General features: G+C 37.8%; 1 protein-coding gene across 4 annotated transcripts in view; it reads right to left on the bottom strand.

Annotated features, from left to right (window-relative positions):
* The window catches only part of fhit (fragile histidine triad diadenosine triphosphatase), a 393,746-nt gene that overhangs the window by 234,195 nt on the left and 139,907 nt on the right, over positions 1-19,644 (bottom strand). For all 4 annotated transcript variants that reach the window (XM_067505333.1, XM_067505332.1, XM_067505334.1 and 1 more), the window contains exon 4: positions 13,195-13,319. In XM_067505333.1, coding sequence (XP_067361434.1) covers positions 13,195-13,300 — 106 coding nt within the window. In that variant the 5' untranslated portion in view covers positions 13,301-13,319. The remainder of the gene's footprint in view (positions 1-13,194; positions 13,320-19,644) is intronic.

Raw genomic sequence — 19,644 nt, 5'->3', positions numbered from 1 at the left:
GATGATACAATCCTATAGCTATTTACGGTTAATGCTATTTACAGGTAATGCTATTTACAGATACTCCCACAAGATACAATCACAGAAAACCGATAATCAAAGGGGCACATTGGAATTGTACAATAAAAATCCCGCTGGTTTTGATGACCGTGTGGCCTTTTTTTCAGCACTGCTTTTAGAATAAACAGTACTGTTTTACCCTCACTGCCATCCCTCATTTTTTTTTGTTCTGCCCAATACGTTGTGTGTGCTTCTAACATGTTCGTTAGTTTTGTTTAGTGGAATAGCTAAATATCTTAAATGACAACACATTAATGCAAGCAGGAAGAAAAGGGACAGTCATTGATTGTTGCTGGCCTGCGGAGACTGAATATTGAAACAAATGTGCTTTGTGCCCAAGGCTCCCCAAGTTCAAGCTGCCCGGCTGTATGTGCTATCTCTCTGTGGGACACAAGAGGCTGATGAGTTCAGTTGCACATCTGGAAAGGACCGATGGGAGATGAGCTTTTAATTATAAAACACAGTCTCAACTGAAGAAAAAGAGGCCACTGCAAAATTGTCCAGAGAAATACAAAATCTGGATGTGTGCATTAATTGTTCTCATATACAGCCTCACTGCACAGAAAACAGTGCAACACATTGAAATAACATTTCTATTCATTATCTAAGTACAATACAGCAAATTTCATTGCACAGTTAAAATTGAATGTATGAGATGTTCACAGTTCAGTCACATTCATTCACTGATTCTCTGCAATTCCACTAAAGCTCCTGTCCTTTTGCATTCTGCTACTCCTACCTACCCTGCAGTAACCCCTGCCCTTCTAGATCACCTGTTTTTTGTCTGCCTGTTGCTGATACCTGCCTGCTGACCATTCCCACTAGCTATTTCCACTAGTGACTAGCGACAAATCAAAAAAAACAAGAATTTAATGTTTATTTGTAGTTCTAAACATATATAGGGCATTTTTTACGTACATTTTGTGTATCTCACAATGTTATCGCTCTCTCCCATTGCATCCATTACAATTACATGCACATGGTCACTTATACAAATTAGGTAATGATGTCATTTAACAACTTCTAGTGACTTCTAGTGACATATTTTATAGCAAAATGCCAAAGCATCTTATTCTGGATTAAAAATGTAGGATTTATTGTATTGTTGCCAAAACTAGGCCTTAAACTCCATAAATCTTCATTGCTACGCAGATGACACCCACCTATATAATACTATGAACTCAGATGAAACAATTTAAATAGTCAAACATCCAGCATGCCTAAAAGAAATAATGATCTGGATGACCTGTAATTACATACCTCTAAATATGTTATTGTATTTGACCCTGACAATCTGAGAAATATGCTGTGTAACCATATTGCTAATCTAGATGGCAAAGCTTTGGCCTAAAAGGTCCATATTGCTGCAATAGATCACTTCAATCTTAGAAGCAAGGCCAACTTGTGATTCCCATAGTTTCCAAAAGTCGAATGGGAGGCCAAACCTTTTTTTAAAAGCTTGTAGTTAGAACTGGCTCAGTTAGAATTAAACTGAACTGAAATAAGAAAATTTGCAGTTTCATGAAATAGGGAAGAGATTACATTCAAATGTTCTTCATGGCTCCATTCAAAGCACTGCCTTTGTCTTTCCACCATGTGAATGATTTGTACAAACTGTAAGCTTCTCAATTGAACTTGTGGGGCTTGTGTTATGGGGCACTAAATATACCTTGAGCAGCTTCTCTGTCCAAATTGTTACATAAGAATAGCAACTAAACTGATTGGGCTTGTGTACACAAGTGTAAATAAAAAATACATGCACTGGTGTGCTAATGAAAATAAATTAAAATGGTAATTCTGAACACATGTTAAAAGTAATTTCATTATAAGAGTTTTTAAAAAGTGCTCAGAACAAAAAGTATACAGGAGGTCAGGTAAAATGTACTCTGTACAACTACTACACACATGTGAACCACGCTACAGAGCCTCTTATAAATTCCAAAAGGAATTCCTATTTTATAGCAGACATTTGCAGTCTGTGCATAAAATTGATCAGTTAAAACTGTCTCCTTCAGCATGGACTTATTATAATAAACTAGAAAATAGGATAAAACACCAGAGCAATAATAATGCAGAGCAATAATATTTAATTTATTAAAGTACATACATTTAATAACCCTACACTTCTCAGAACACAGCCACACAGAACCATAACTAAAGCAGAAAATGCAGTGGTATAATCACATACAAACATGCTGACCTGTCTGAATAGTATTTGGTCCTTCACAGTATGCCCTAAGTTCTTCTGCTTAATCATTCTGAGCTGAACAAGCTCTCAGCAGTAACAACAAAGATAATAAGGTAATAAACAGGACAACAATTGTGCCCACTTTACTCAAGGTACAATAGAAGTTTCCAAGGCCCCAAACATGATTGACTCAGGTACCAGAACGCAGACACTTTGAGCTACGCAAAACTAATCGCACATGTAGTCATGTCACCTGAGCATGTTAACACTACACGAATGTCAGCTGCAGTCTGAGCCTTGGTTGGAGGGTTGCTACAGTAGAAAACACAAAGACAAAGCTGACCCTTTCCGTCTGGGTCACTTCCAAAAAGAACAGCCGAACTCTTCACTGATAATTGTATGTTATGCTCTTCCATCATGAGCAATTCAGAGGTCACACAAAGCATCTTAATCCTGACAGCTGAATGAAGCTTAAAAAAATTAAGGTATTGCTTGTTTTAAGCAACAACTAATTCTGCAAAAAAGTCTAAGTCCTCCAGGCACAGATGAACGATATTTTTTTGTAAAAATAAAGTTAAGGTCTAATGAGAGGTGAGGTATTCATTACAAATCATAACGGACAAAGTAGTGCCAATAATGCCTCACATATAAAACGTGAAGAACATTAAAGGCAGATATTATGTACGTAAAATACGCAGGAAGAAATAATTCACCTCTGGAAATCAGAGTGAATTAGAATGGAATGGAATCTTCTAAGCAAACACATGTGACAGACAGAAATAAAGGCTACTTTTTGGTTGCTGATGTGATGAAGGTGTCAAATTTATACCGTCTGCTAGTAAAATACATACATATCTAGGAATAGTTTTTAGCCAAAAATACAAAAACTTAATATAGTTACATTCAGCAAAGTCTTTCATCAAAGACCGAATCCCTGGAACATTATCCTTTGTTGTGTTTACTTCAGTTCTTTTTCATGCATGTTTTTTCTTTGGAACAGAAACTATAATCGTCTGATAATTATCTAATAATAAGATGTTTTATTAATCATTAATTAAACCCATGATTTTTGTTTTAGCTTTAGGGACAGCTGATGTCTGTAGAGCTTCCTGTCAGAATCAACACACCCAAACAATCATAATTGTTAGGTCAGACTTTATGTAGCCTAAAAGGCAAAACCAAGAGCAACACTCTGGAATAACTTGAAATTTAAGTGACATGCAACTTTTTATATATTTATTTATGTGTTTATTTAATATCAGTGCATGTGCACATGCATGATTGATCTCCCCTTGCTCTGTGCCTTGTGACCTGCTCATGTACCAGCCTTTGCGGATCCTGCTGTCCAGAATGTGGCAGTGGGCTGTGAAAGCTCTGTGAGGGCCCGCCTGAAATCTCAGTCTGACACCCGACAGGCCAAGAAGCAAAGGCCTCCAGCGAGAAATGGGTGCAAATACACCACAGAGGAAGAAAACAAATGTCAAGGCTCAGCACTTCCCACAGCTCAAAGAAGCAGATGACCTGGTTTTGTTTGTTTGGTTTCTAGCATGTGAACACCAGTGATCCATGCACAGCTGGGTGTGCATGTGAGACAGAACCATGGGGGGTTTGGTTCAGGGTATGGGGCTACTGTTTGTGTGTGTCTGCGTATGTGTGTGTTTGCAAGTGTATGAGGGGGTTGGGATGGGTGTCACAATTTGTTTAATGTGTCCTGAGGCAGAAATAGAAGACAGGACTGGAGAAGGGAATTGGCTGGAGAATGGTGGAGAGCATCTCTTCCACTTTAAACAAATAAATGGTAAATAAAGAATAGTAAATGGTAAATAGTCTATACTTCTATATTACTTTTCTAGCTATTGGTAACAACACTTTCTTATTTCTAAACAACAGAGCTTTTTAAAATAATATACAAACCCCAATTCAAAAAAAGAATGCAATGATTTGCAAATCTCATCAACCCCTATTTTATTCACAATAGTCATTGTATAAGCCAAGCAAGGGTTTCTTCGGTTTTGGTTTTAGTTTTATGTAGTGTGTATTGTGAACTGTACTGTATTGTGTGTTTTGTCATGTTTCTGTGATGATGTATTTAGTGACAACATATAGCTTAGATAGTTTGCCTTTGATGGTTGCCTTTGTAGCTTACCTTTTAAAATTGTTGTGCAGTTGTCAAGAGAAAAATGCAAGAACGTTTGTGGCAAGATATCAGTTCAGCTCAGTTACTGAAGGGTGCTGACGTGACATGGTAGCTGGAGCAGAGGAACTGACGACGGAGGTGCACCTGTTCGGAGCCACTTCCTCGCCAGGAATCAGAGTGAGACAGTGGTAAAGACTGATCTCCTACGGTGTGTTAAGTGCTGGTAACCTCTGGCACCAGAAGAAAGAAGAGAGAACACCATAGAAGAATAGTCATGATGTTTCTGGGTTATTGTATGATTGATTTTGTGTTTGTGCAAAGTAATTTAGTAATTGTTTCCAGCATTAAATGTTTCTAATATTGGAGCACAATTAGGGCTCCAATATTATGAATGTATGACAGCAACCGAGGCTTACCTCAGTTTTAGTTTTTGTTTTATGTAGTATGTATTGTGTATTGTGAACTGTACTGTATTGTGTGTTGTGTTATGTTTCTGTGTATTGATGATTGATAGTTTGTATTTGAATGTTGCCTTAGTAGTTTACTTTTTGGGTTTGTTGTGCAGTTGTCAAGGGAACAATGCAATGCAAGGGGTTTGTGGCAAGAGAGGCAGTTTAGCTCAGCTACTGAAGGGTGCTGACGTGACATGGTGGCTGGAGCAGAGGAACTGACTACAAGGTGGTGTGGACCGGAACAAGGTAGAAGAAAAAGGTTCAATGTGTAGCTGTGGAGCCACACGGTTTCTTAGAGTTCTCCGAGTTCTGCGGGTTCAGTGAGTTCAGACATACTTTGAGAAACTCTGTTTGATGAAGCTGTTTGTGAATATGCTTAGATTACTGTACAATTGAGCCGTGATCGGCTAAGTTGAGAAGCAAGTAAAATAAATATTCAATGTTCATCATACAACGATCGCTGGAGTGAAGTTTTTGCTTGAGCGTCAAGATTCGTCAGTTTCGAATAGGATCGCCTCTGCAAAATAACAATTTGTCAGATTTTGAAACTGAGGTATTTTATCATTTCATAGAAAAAAAGAGTTTACCATTTACCAGCCGATGTTTACCACTGTGTAGGCTTTGGTCTTCTTTTAACAACTGTCTGTAAATTTTTGGGATGTGCGGAGACCAGTTGCTGGAGTTTAGGACAGGAGCGTTGTCCCTTTCTTGTCTGATGCGGAATTCTAGCTGCTCAACAGTACTGAGGTTTTGTTGCCGCATTTTTCGGTTTATGAAAATACAAATGTTTTCTATTGGTGAAAGGCCTGGACTGCAGGCCGGCCACTTCAGCACCCAGACGTTTTTCCTGTGAAGCCAAGCTTTTGTCATGGATGCAGTATGTGGTTTAGCACTGTCTTACTAAAATATGAAAGGCCTTCCCTGAAAGAGATGTCTTGATGGGAGAATCTGTTGCGCTAAAATTTCTATGTACTTTTCAGATGTGTAAGCTGCCCACACAATAGGCAATGGACCCCGATACCATCAGAGATGCAGGCTTTTGAACTGTTGATAACTTACTGATAACAAGCTGGATGGTTCCACTCCTCTTTAGTCAACATTACAGGGCGTCCATGGTTTCCAAGAAATTTATTTAAAAGTTTGCTTCATCTGACGACAGAACTGTTTTCCATTTTGCCTCAGACCATTTTATATGAGCTTTGGCCCAGTGTTTCTATATTGTGTTTAAATATGGCTTCAGCTTTAATTTTGCACAGTAAACCATAACCGTCCACGGACCACAAGGTGAGAGGTTCGATCCCCGGCCCTGGCTATATGTCGAAGTGTCCCTGGGCAAGACACTGAACCCCTAACAGCCCATTCCCCATTTTAGCACATTTATTACACCTAAGAACTGTGAGCTGTTTAACAAATCCATCTTTGGGAAAGTCTGTCTTTTTTTTAAATTTGCTTTTACATTAATTTGATGTCATTGAAAATATTAGAGCCAAGTCAGCATGAAAATACTTTCTACTACCTAAAATTTGCTGTATTGACACCACAGTGCTCTGATAGACACTTCAGGGGCTATTTGGAAAAAAAAAGCTTCAGTAATCTCTGCCTGAGCATATGCAAATATGTGTCACATGATCACAGGATAACGAGGGACAGCATTGTGTCTTTCCTAATTGCAGCCCTTTCCCCACCCGCTATTTGGAACCTCACAAGAGAGAAAATGCTACTAATTATACATTTTAATAGGATTACTAAATGTGTGTAATCAGCTCTTGGTCTAATTAATTCTTTTAGAAAGAAGATACCTAATCAAAGAGCGTGTTTATGTTGTTAGGGACATTTGCATGGCAGTATCAGAATGTTGATCTGTCACTGGAACACAGTGTGTTTCAGCACCTTGTAGAATGAATATATGGTTGCCCACAGGTTTAATATCAAAAATGTATTCTGCCAATTAAAAACAAATGCTAAAGATATAAAAATACTTGTGAAAAAAGACAGATTGCGCTAATATGTAAAAGTGCACCTAAAAATCAATTTCTTAAATTTTAGAAAAAAGTAAACGAGCCCATTCCCCTCCCCAGCAGTGCAGTGCCGGTCCAAGGCCGGTAGACATTGGGGAGGGTTGCGTCAGGGAGGGCATCCGGCGTAAAAACTGTGCCAAATCAACATGCAGACAATGATCCGCTGTGGCGACCCTGAACTCACGGGATAAGCCGCAAGGACACAATAAAACCCAATGCCTTAAAAAGGTTTGCCTTATCAAGAATCAAATGCCTATGTTTTTGTCTTGTTTTTTCCATGGGCTATGGAAGCCCACGTTTTTTTACTGGTGCACTGTTCCATGGAACCTAATATCATTTAAAGCATGGTTTTCTCCTTTCAGACAAGTTTAATTTCATTTTAGTAGGCAACCAAAATTTCTATATTGCACCTTAGGGCCATAATAGAGAGTCTAATCGCTCTCTCCAAGCGTAACCTTCTGCAGGACAAAACTATAATTCTTCTCCATCACATAATGTGCAACAAGTCCTCCTTTCACTTCAATAGTAGCATAAAGGTGAATTCACCCAGCCATCATTTGCCATCTGTTTATTCCATATAGAGAAGAAAAATGAGTGGCAGTCCAGACATGTTTAGATTCTGTGATCCACTGTTACACAGCACGCTATGCCATGTGGTTATAGTTATTTATTAAGGATGCAGTCTCCTGAGCCCTGTATATTCCTTCTGATTAAATGTGTGTTAATTGAAAGAGCATCCCTAATTTAAGTCACTTCAGATGGCATTAACTGATTGATAAAACAGCTGGGATGATTGTAGAATTAAATTTAAAGACAAAAATGTATAGGAAGAACGTGGCACAGGGCGAAAATAATATAATTTAAACTTCTAAAAAATGTAGTCATCACATGGTTCTTCTTAATTTTGAAAGTGACATTGGTTAGAATGCATGAAATTCTAAACCACAAGTCACCTTACGGAAATGACTTATTAAACATCACATGCCTTAAGGTATAAATGATATTATTAATTTTTAAATGGTGACTTGCAGAAAACTATATGCAACCACATACAGAAGTGTCAACTAAACATCACAACATCTAACATGAATGAATTGGGTACCTTTTGAACCTGTGTAGTCCTGCTATAAAATATTACTCATGCAGTTTTTTTTAAATTAAAAACAATAAACATAAAATGTTGTTGGTACAGAGATGGGGAGGAAGATTTTATTAACTCAAATTTATGGAAATTGCATTACCAAGTTAAAAATACATATTATACATACAGACCATATTTCAAATGATCACAATTTTCACTAAAAAAGATGCTTGAAATAAAACTATAACAGTATAATATTAACGAGAACAAATTTCAAGGCTCTAATATTAAAGCTGCAACTAACAATTATTTTCACCTTTCCTCAGTTCTGTGAACTCACAGAACTCACAGAACTGAAAAAGCCTTCTGAACGGGAGGTGAAACGTTTTTACAATACTACAGCAAGTCCAGTTGTTACTGAATGAAAATTTCTGCGATTAAGTGCATATGTTTTCAGTTTCAAGGTTGTGAGAAACATTAATTTTGAACAAAAAATTTAAAACAAGATGAACACTGTTTATGTGTCTTTTTTAATTTTCAATTATGTCTTTATTACTTTAAGCATTCTCATTTGAAAATATTTTTTGCAACTTATAATATATTTAAAAGTGGATGTTATAATATGGCCTTACAACCACTCCCAGACAAGACTGCTAAAAAATATGACACACATGCAGAGACCAAATGTGGCGCATTAGGATTTGTTGCAAGTTTTTTGTTGTTCATTTCAGTAGATGCAGTTAGATTTTTCAGGGTTTTTGCTCTTACTGTCTTTGTTTCACTTTTTTTGTAGAAAATCGGGTGAGGTCTGTCTGCGTAAACCAGAGCATCTGATTCTGAACAACTTCTTTATTTTAGAAAATACAACAAACTCAATGTATTCTGCAGCTTTCTGTCAGGATGTCAGGCCTCTACAATCAACAGTGATAATCACAGTGTTTAATGAGAAATGTTAAATACTGCTAACATATAACTTCGAGGTGGAGGTGTATAACAGAGTAGATAAAGAAATCTTCCTGGCCCAAAATTAATCTAAGAATGGAGGACTTGTGCAAGGCAAGAGCAGCACTTGAGAAGTTGAGCACAAAGCCAAGAACTGATTATCATTCCGAGAAGAGAATAAGTACATTATTCAAACAAATCAGTGATGGAAATCATGCAAATTAATTCAAGACTTTTTTTTGCTCAAGCCGGTTGAAAACAAGGATTAATAGACAAAAGTTTTTTTTTTTCCTACAATGAGAAAGAAGACACAAGCAGAGAGTCATCAAGGATTCACAACCTCCTTCCTCCTCTGTGCAAGGCGTACCTATATAAAGGTAAACTAAACATCTGTTCAGTGGTGGAGTATGAAAACACAATGATCAAGCAAAGAAACAGAAAGCAAACAATCCTGCACAACTACAGGCCTGGGCAACCTTCAACAACCACTGTTACTGGCTATCAATTTTATGTGCGTGTATGGCAAACAGCTGCTTATATGACCTTTATATCAAGGCTGGGTTCACTTCAGCAAAGACAGCATCTGTTGCCAGGCAACGACAGGGCTTTAGGAAGTGCTCCATTGAGAGTCAGAGAGACACAATAAGACAGATATTGACTGTGAAAGATGGAGACTGATTCTTCGGTAGATCACTGTCAGACATGCTGCCTTATACAGCACTGGATGTTGTCTATTTATTTACTGACAATGATAATGGAGAATGGATTGATACACAGCAGAGTTCATCTGAACACTCTGCTAATCTGCATTTTATGTACACACCACAAGTGCATGTAAAATGATGAGAATTGGTTGGCATTCTTTTGAGTCTTAAACACTGATATACCCAAATGCATTTTCACAATTGCACACTCAACATTTTGCCATATTTGCGAGTAAAATGTCGGCATTGTCAAGAAACTATACCATAGAGGCAAAGGATTATCATAAGATGATTAAAGAAGTCAAATAATTATGTGGCATCACAAAAGAACATCACATCACATCACAGTGGTATGTGCAGCTAAAACACAACAGTTAATATGGATAATTGTCAGGTGTGCCACCAACTCCTGAATCTGCCCAGTCCTTACCAAAAAGCCATACAAGCCTTTCAACAGTTTAAAAAGACAATCATTTCCATTTCTAGAAGGTTTAGCTCACCCAAGAACAGGGGGGATTTGGATTTAAATTCCAATTGTTGCACAGCACTTTGTGATGTGAAAGGTACTGTATAAATACATTTAATTATTATTTTACTAGTTATTAATAAAGCTATATTTCTGGCAATATGCTGCGTTAAGATCATCTTGGCAGACTGGCAAGGTTTAGTAAAATTAAGGAACCAACTATTATTTTAGACCATTATTTTACCATCAGTAAGGGTGGTTTTGTAGTCTGTTTGGAATCTGCTATATTGTCACTTTCACAAGTCATAATACCAATTTTGGAAATAACATTAGCCTGAAATTGCCAACATCTACATCAGAATTACTGTTCAAATCAGAGGTTAATACGAACGTCTTTCTTTTCCACGCAACTGCTCATTACAGCAGTTTAAACAAAAAAAAACATAAATTTTGATTTTTTTTTTTTTGTTATTGTGTACAGTCCTCCAGTCAGTCTTATTCTGAGTTTTTGATTGAATTTTCTGATTTTCTATCTGATTTTGTGCTTAGTACAGATAAAGTCATTATAGTGAGTGAGTTTAACATTCATGTAGATGCCGACAGTAACTGCCTCAGCACTTTATTTGTTTAATTTGTTATTAGATTCAATTGGTTTTTCCCAAAATGTAAATAAACCCACTCACTGTTTTAGTCACACGTTAGACCTTGTCCTTACGTATGGAATTGAAGCAGATAATTTAACAATATTTCCTCACAACTCTCTTCTGTCTGACCATTTTCTAATAACATTTGAATTTATAATAACGGACTATACAGCAGTTAGGGAAAAATTCCACTATAGCAGATGCTTAAGTGAAAAAGCTGTAAAAAAATTAAAAGAAATTATTCTTTCATCATTTGCTTCACCATATGTTAATACAATGGAAAGTAGCCACCTTAATGTTACTCCTGCACAAGTTGATTATCTTATTGACAATTCTGCAGCCTCGCTACGTACAATACTCGATAGTGTTGCGCCTCTGAAAAAGAAGGCAGTAAACCAGAAGAGGTGATCTCCATGGTATAGTTCACAAACACGCAACTTAAAACAGTCAACACGAAAGTTGGAAAGAAAGTTGCGTTTCAGAAATTTTGAAAAATCTCATTTAGCCTGGAAAAACTGTTTAAAAATGTACAAAAAAGTTCTCAGAGATGCCAGAACAGCATATTATTCATCATTAATAGAAGAAAACAAGAACAACCCCCGGTTTCTGTTCAGCACTCTAGCCAGGCTGACTAAGAGCCATAGTTCTGTTGAGCCTACTATTCCCTTAACTCTAAGCAGCAATAACTTCATGACTTTCTTTATGAATAAAATTGTATTAGAGAAAGAATTCACCAGATCCTCCCCCCAAATATTACAGAAAGATCTCCACGTACAACAGTGCTAGAATCATCGATAAGGACCCAATCCCTCTTAGACTGCTTTTTACCCATAGATCTCACTGAGCTAACTTCAAGTATTATCTCATCTTAACCAAAAACCTGTCTGCTAGACCCTATTCCAACTACACTGTTCAAAGAAGCTTTACCCTTAATAGATGCGTTCGTTGCCCGACTTTCAGTCAGGATTTAGAGTTAATTCACCTTCACCAGCTTCTCTCCATTGGCTTCCCATTAAATCTAGAATAGAATTTAAAACCCTGCTTCTTACATATAAAGCTCTGAATGGTCAGGCTCCATCATATATAGAAGATCTCATAGCACCATATCATCCCAGTAGACCACTTCGCTCTCAGAATGCAGGCCTACTATTGGTTCCCAGAATTTCCAAAGGTAGAATGGGCGGTAGAGCCTTTAGTTATCAAGCTCCTCTCCTGTGGAAGCAGCTCCCAGTTCAGATTCGGGAAGCAGACACCCTCTCTACTTTTAAGTCTAGGCTTAAAACCTTCCTCTTTAATAAAGCATATAGTTAGTTATAGTTATGCTGCTTGGAGCTGTGTCTTCCAGCGTGCAGCTACTGGTCCTACCAATCTGCCAGATGTTCTGTTGTTGCTTTTTGTTGCTCTGTTCTTTTCTGTCTTCACTTTCCACTCACCTCAACCGGTCGAGGCAGATGGCCGTCCACCCTGAGCCTGGTTCTGCTGGACGTTTCTTCCATTAAAGGGAGTTTTTCCTCTTCACTGTTGCCTAGGGCTTGCTCCATGGGGAATTGTTGGGCTCTCTCTATATATCTTTGTAATCTTGACTTTATTCTGTAAAGTGCCCTGAGATGACTTTGTTATGAAGTGGCGCTATATAAATAAAGACCAATTGAATATTGTTTTTAACCAAAGCACTTTACAATGTTGCGTCAAGTTCACTCATTCACACAAACTCACGACAGCAGCTGCTATGCAAGGCGCTTGCTTCATCCAACAGATGCAACTTAAGGTTCAGAGTCTTGTCTGAGAACACTTTGACATATGGAAAAGAAAACCCAGAAAAACCTCCAGTTCCATATTTATTGGATGACCTCTGCCTCCTGGGCCAAAGTCCACCCTTCAGTATTAAACTACAAGACTTATGACTGTGGACATCAAATCTAACCAAATCAAATGTGATGTTGATGGTCTGACATTTGAAAGCCCTCTACCATATGACAGCAACAAATACATTTAAGAGAAGCAAGCTCACACACCGGCAGGGAGCAGTGTGCATGGGAGACAACAACAATTGAATAATACTGTCTACTTAAAGGGTAAAAACAAAACAGACCCAAAAAATCTACAAATTTGACACTATTTGAAGCTGTGATGTTCCTCTTTTTATCCCAGGACTTTTATATATAGTGTATTCATTTGTCCAGTATAATATGCCAAAATAACAACTTTAAATACATATATTCAAAATAGCTCATTTTAGCCACACCGCTTCTTTTCAATAGCTTGAATTATTGCTGTGACCAAAGAATAATAGGATCCATCACTGCAAATCCATCATAAATGATTCAGAATTTCCCAGGATGTTAGGTTTAGTCTTCGATTATACACAGAAAAACATCAGACCTAAACAATTACTTCCTAGACTTCATTCATTCATCTGGTTTTAAAATAAAGTCTACAATTTAAGTCCTTCGTGTTCAAATTCAACCTAAGGCCTCTCACCTGTAAGTAATGTAAGGATACGTCCAGGCACCACAGGTTTCCTGTTGACCAGGGCGAAGGACAGCTCAGTCTGTAGAAACACAGCTGAGGCCTTGATGAGATGTTGTCCAAAGCGCAGGGTCGACATTTCCAACTGACTCACAGGTCTGGAGGAGACACAGAGACAGCAGGTGGTCAATAACATTAAACTAAACAAAACCTGTGTTCATCACCCACATCTGTGTACCATCTGAGAGCTGCACTGAAGAACCTTACTGACAATTTTCATTTCATTAAAACATTAAAAGTATAAATAAAAACAAACCACACACAAACATATGTACTGTCTTTTTATTGTGCATTAGACACAAATAAACCCTGAAAAATAAATACAAAAATAATCTTTGCAAAATTAATCTGTAGAAAAAAATCCATCACAAGTCATAAAATTAAAAAAAAGCATTTTGAGTTTAGTTCCTACCTCTCTCTTCTTCTGCTTAATCTATAACCCTGCTTAATCTAACACACCACCTTCACAAATGCAAACTGGCTTTACCACTTTACAGTTGTACAACTATGACACTAATTTATCAGCATGCTCAGTGCACAGCTCAGCATGTGTTTTTGAGAACTGACAGGTGTGCACGTTGACTCCTCTGTGACCTACGGATTTCTGCAACACTCTTCTATGCTTAGTTTCACACAGATGTTTACATGCACCACTGAGAAATATAAATCTGCTTTTTCTGTTTTCACAGTATAAGTTTAAAAACATCTTCGAGTCAATACTACATTTGGCATTAAAAAAGACAATGTACATCACCTTCTTAGTACCACACAGCAGACAGATACAGAGATTATGATTTTTGAACATTGACTCAGGAGTTGACAAAGACCTAAAACAGGGCAAAAAGAGTAATATTAGATCTGCGCTCGTTAAATGGAGACAAAGATAACTCCAAATGAAAGGCAACATCTACAAAACTGTTTTACCTCTAAACAAGCATTTCCATATCTTCTTAAACAATATCTCAGTGCAGTGTTCTTTAGAAAACAAGGGGTTCAGTACCTGAGTCTCTTCAAGTCAAAAAATATATTACTTTACTGTCATTTACAAAGTATTTGGAAATAGTATGTTTTAACAAAAGGCATAACATCCTATCTTATCCCTAGTCTTGTGTCTAATCCAAACATTATAGTGTTAAAGCAATGCAATGTAAGGGGTGTAAACAATTGTATTAACTGCGATTACAAAATGTAACATATTAAATAATTCTCATTTTATGGTTGTACCTGTGATAGATTGTCATTTGTATTGCTAAAACATTTCATGGCAAGTCATTAACAATTTTTAAAATGAATGTAATAAGTTCATTCTCTACCTTTTCATCCAGTGCCATAATGAATTCCACATTTTAAAGTGTCATGATCAATAGCCTGTAAAAATTAATAACATTCCGATCAGTCTTATCTGTACTTTGCATGTAGTGTTTATAGGTGATTATTGTCATATTAATGTACTAAAGTGATGCAGTGGCTGAATGTGGACATGCATTTGCAGATTGAGCTCTCAGAGTTTGAATAATAATCTAATCCAGTTTAGTCTACTGTTCTGCTGTTTTGTGTTTTTTTCGTTCCATTTTTTCTGACCATCTTATACAGCATGAACCAATTAAACAATTACTTTATTTCCTTTCATTTTAAACACATGACAGAGTTTGAAGTGTCATGCTATAAGCACACTGAAGTAAAACCTGCTGCATAATTCTGTATCTTAGAATTGTCATTGTTTGTTTTTGTGCTTCTTTCCCCTGTGATTCAGATTCAGGATTCAATAGGAAGATGAACATGCTGTCCATGGCATCTAAAGCACTGAGGGAGGTGGTTCCACCACTCCATCGGTCAATGTTGGAATTCTGATCAAGAGTGTTGAAGTGCTCTGTGACTTGGGGAACACTGCTTCTGTATGTGTCTTAATTGCTGTCATATATATATAACCAGAGATACCCTCAAAAAATAAATGCCTTACAGATTCTCAACCAAAATAAAGATGTTCCAAAACAAGTTATACAAATCCACCACCACTGGGCAATTCTGACTATTTGGACATAAAACTGATGATGATTGTATGGAAAAAAATAATACTTGCAGAGATTGCCTTCTTAAACATAAGTAGAGACATCAAGATGAAATAATTATGAAACTGAAGAATCATAACTGTTAAATAATCCAGATATATTTTTCACATAACATAAATATGATTCGTCTTATTTTCCTTTTGGGTGTTCCCTTTAAGGGGTCCCCACAAGAATCATCTGCCTCCATCTAACCCCATCCTCCTCAATCCCAAAGAGAACCTCAACATCTTAAGCTCTGCTACCTCCAGCTCTGCCTCCTGTCTTTTCTTCAGTGCCACTGTCTCTAAGCCGAACAACATCTCTGGTCTCACCACCGTCTTGAACATCTTTCATTTCATTCTCGCTGATACTCTTTTATCACACAACACACCTGACACTTTTCTCCACCCGTTCCAACCTGCCTGCACTCGCCTCTTCACCTCTTTTCCACACTCTCCATTGCTCTGAACCGTTGACCCTAAGTACTTAAAGTCCTGCACCTTCTTCACCTCTGCTCCCTGTAACCTCACTGTTCCACCTGGGTCCCTCTCATTCACACACATGTATTCTGTCTTGCTGTCTAAGCTTCATTCCTCTGTTTTCCAGAGCAGACCTCCACCTCTGTAGATTTTCCTCCACCTGCTCCCTGCTCTCACTACAAATCACAATGTCATCTGCAAACATCACACAGCACAGAGATTCCTGTCTAACCTCATCTGTCAGCCTGTCCATCACCAGAGCAAACAAAAAGGGGCTCAGAGCTGATCCTTGATACAGACCCACTTCCACCTTGAACTCTTCTGTCACACCTACAGCACCTCACCACTGTCTTACAGCTCTCATACATGTCCTGCACCACTCTAACATACTTCTCTGACGCTCCAGACGTCCTCATACAATACCACAGCTGCTCTCTCTGCACCCTGTCATACGCTTTCTCTAAATCTAAGAAGACACAATGCAACTCCCTCTGACCTTCTTTGTACTTCTCCATCTGCATCCTCAAAGCAAATACTGCATCTGTTGGACTCTTTGAAGGCCTGAAACCATATTGCTGCTCACAAATGTTCACCTCTGCCATTAGCCTAGCTTCAACTACTCTTTCCCACAACTTTATTGTGTGGCTCATCAGCTTTGTTCCTCTTTAGTTGCCACAGCTTTGCACATCTCACTTCTTCTTAAAAATTGGCACCACGTATGCTCTTTGTTTGGCCTTTGCCACTTTACCTTAACCTTACGCTGCATCTTCCTGTACTCCTGTCTGCTCTCTTCAGTCCTCTGTGTCCCACTTCTTCTTAGCTAACTTCCTCATTGCACAACGAAGTCTCCTTGTCCACATTCCTCTTTCCTGATGACACACCAAGTACGCTCCTACCTGTTTCCCTGACCAGATTAGCTGTAGTTGTCCAGTCATCTGAAAGCACCTCTTGACCACCCAGAGCTTGTCTTATCTCTCTGAAAACTTCACAGGATTCTTACTTTTTCAATTTCCACCACTTTGTCCTCTGCTCTGCCTTAGTCCTCTTTATCTTCCTCACCACCAGAGTCAATTTACACACCACCATCCTGTGTTGTCTGACTACACTCTCCCATACCAGTACTTTCCAGTCACTGATCACTTTCAGATTACGTCTACACAAGATGTAGTCCATCTGAGTGCTTCTACCTCTACTCTTATATGTCACCCTATGTTCCTGCCTCTTTTTGAAGAAGTTATTCACCACAGCCATTTCTATTCTCTTTGCAAAGTCTACCATAGAGACACTATCTGTGTCTCTATGTTCCTGTCCTGAAGACCAAACCTGCTCATTACATTCTCATCGCCTCTGTTCCTTTTACCAACATGTCCATTGAAATCTGCACAAATCACCACTGTCTCACCTCTGGGGATGCTCTGCATCACTTCATCTAACCCACTCCAGAATTTATAATTTTCTTCTAACTCACATCCTACCTGTGGGGCATAACCACTAACAACATTGGACATCATGCCTAAAATGTCCAGCTTCAGAGTCATCACCCTATCTGATACTCTTTTCACCTCAACATTCCTCAAAAACTCCTCTTTCAGGATAATGCCTACTCCATTTCTCTTCCTACTTGACCCATGGTAAAACAACTTGAACCGTGCTCCTAAGCTTCTAGCCTTGCTAACTTTCCACCTGGTCTCCTGGACACACCATGTATCCACCTTCCTTGTCTGCATAATGTCAACCAACTCTCTAGCCTTTCCTGTCATAATTTCCAATTCAATTCCTAATGAAAAAAATGTGGCACAGGTATAATTAATTAGTTTATTTATTTGACTGAACCATACACCAAGAGATATTTAGTGACTTGGACCCTGTTCCTGTATCTATCCTCTGATTTCTGTTTAAGTGTTTTTTTTCTCCAAAAAGATGTATTCACAGGTGTATTTATACTACAATTCTTTAAAGCCATTTACTGCTCTCAGGTGATCTCCATTTGACTGACTGTCTGACTCTTTGTAGAGATCTTTTTAATTTCACATGAAATAATGTTTTTGTACATTATTGTAAAAAAAACAACAATGTAATGTTTAATGTAAAACAAAAGGTTAAAAAGAACACTTCTAAGGAGGCTTAATACTTTTATAATCAGTTTAAAGAGCAGCTGCATTACCCAAGAGGGTTTTAGTTCTTAAACCTAGAAACGGTTAGTGAAAGCTTTCCAATCTCGTGTTTAGAAACAGTTTACAACAGTTACTGTACCTGTGTCTGTGTCTGTGTGCAGATATATAAATCAAAAAGCCATTATGAGCAGCTCAGTCATCACACAGAAAAGCAATACTGACTATATGATATTGCAGATGATTTTCTTAGTTTAATTCAGTTACTTATATGCATATAATAATTTGGAGAAGTTGGAAATAGTATAGCAAATGGAAAGAGGCCACACTTGACATGAATGAAAGGTGTTGCAGCAGTGTGTGTGCCAGTGCCAAGTAACCAGCTCTAAGTGTGTTCCTTTGCAAATGCTTTTAAGGTCCAAAATAAGCACCAAAATTACACTATGGCACCTAAGCTGCATAAACATAGCCATACCGAGCCACACGTCTTCTCCCACACTGGTACACTCAAGTGTGCCTTGCGTTTTGCAAATTGCAAAAATACAAAATTACACTGAGGATAATTCAGTAACACCTGCAATTGAAATAAATGCTTACATAGTGCCTGCAGGCAAATAGAACTCTGTTTACTTTATCTTTTGGCCATATGATAGTAAAAGTTTAATGAGAAAATCAAAGCTAAAGAAAATACAGGATAGTCCGAAGGATCCGGTGATAAACTACAAATAAGTCAACGTAGTTAACAGAAGGTAAATGAGATGCTTTTCCACATGTGCGCACACATTTACACATACAACAGTAGATGGAGCAGAGGAGCTGTTTAAAGAAATAAGTAGAGCTGATTCTAAATGTGGCTGATGGTGGCTTAGTTAAATGTGAAAAGGTTTAGCATGAGAGTTGCTGAGGGGCACAGAAATATATTGTTAAAAACCTCACACCTCCAGTGAATTCCCAAGTCCTTTTAAAAGTAATGAATTTCTCAAACAGTCTTCAAGGTTTGACAGCCTCACATATTCTGGTTATACATTTGACCAAAATATGACCTTAATATTGAAACCAACGTACCAATCTTATTAACCAAAGCAATGGTCAGACAAATACAGCAAGAAACAGGCCTGACACATTGTATGAAGTGGATATATGATGGTGGTGGTTTTCCTTTCGTTCATCTAGTAATCACAGCAGAGGTGAAAATACTGAAGACATTATTGTGTTCCACTCTTTCTCCCTTGGCGCCATCCACTGTGGTAAAAAGATGAATCCAACTTATCAGACCATGTCCAAGATAGAAAGATTGTGTCACGTGTGAACAACTCCTCCATCAACTGCTACATGGTTGACATCCTACTGAGAGAAACCATTATTGCCTCCACATAACTTACAGCGGAAGTCTCCAGAAAGACATTGTTTCAATTTTTTTTTTTTTAGGAACTACATTATGCTAATCTAATACCCCTGTGCTTCGCATTGGAATATTTTCTTTAGCTAAGGGCTGAAACAGTTACTGTAGCTCAGATTTTATGCAATTCAATCTCCATTTATGATATTAGAAGAATTATATATAAACAGTAGCACTGCTGAGGTAAAATTACATGCCCGATGTAGAGATTAGAAAGGTCTGAAATTTGCAAAAGCCGTTTTCAGCAGGAGGAGCTGTTGAAAAAAAAAATCTTTTTTTTTTTTTAGTTTTTCTGTTTAGTTGTATAGAAATATAATGTAACATAAACCTACATGTATGTGAGGATAGAAATTAACCAAGGACCAGTAAGGAGTAAAAAAATCATC

The sequence above is a fragment of the Channa argus genome, chromosome 5 (assembly GCF_033026475.1).
Source record: "Channa argus isolate prfri chromosome 5, Channa argus male v1.0, whole genome shotgun sequence".
Lineage (NCBI taxonomy): Eukaryota > Metazoa > Chordata > Actinopteri > Anabantiformes > Channidae > Channa > Channa argus.
Note: the sequence above shows the minus strand (reverse complement) of the source record. Positions and strands in the feature narration are given on the sequence as shown.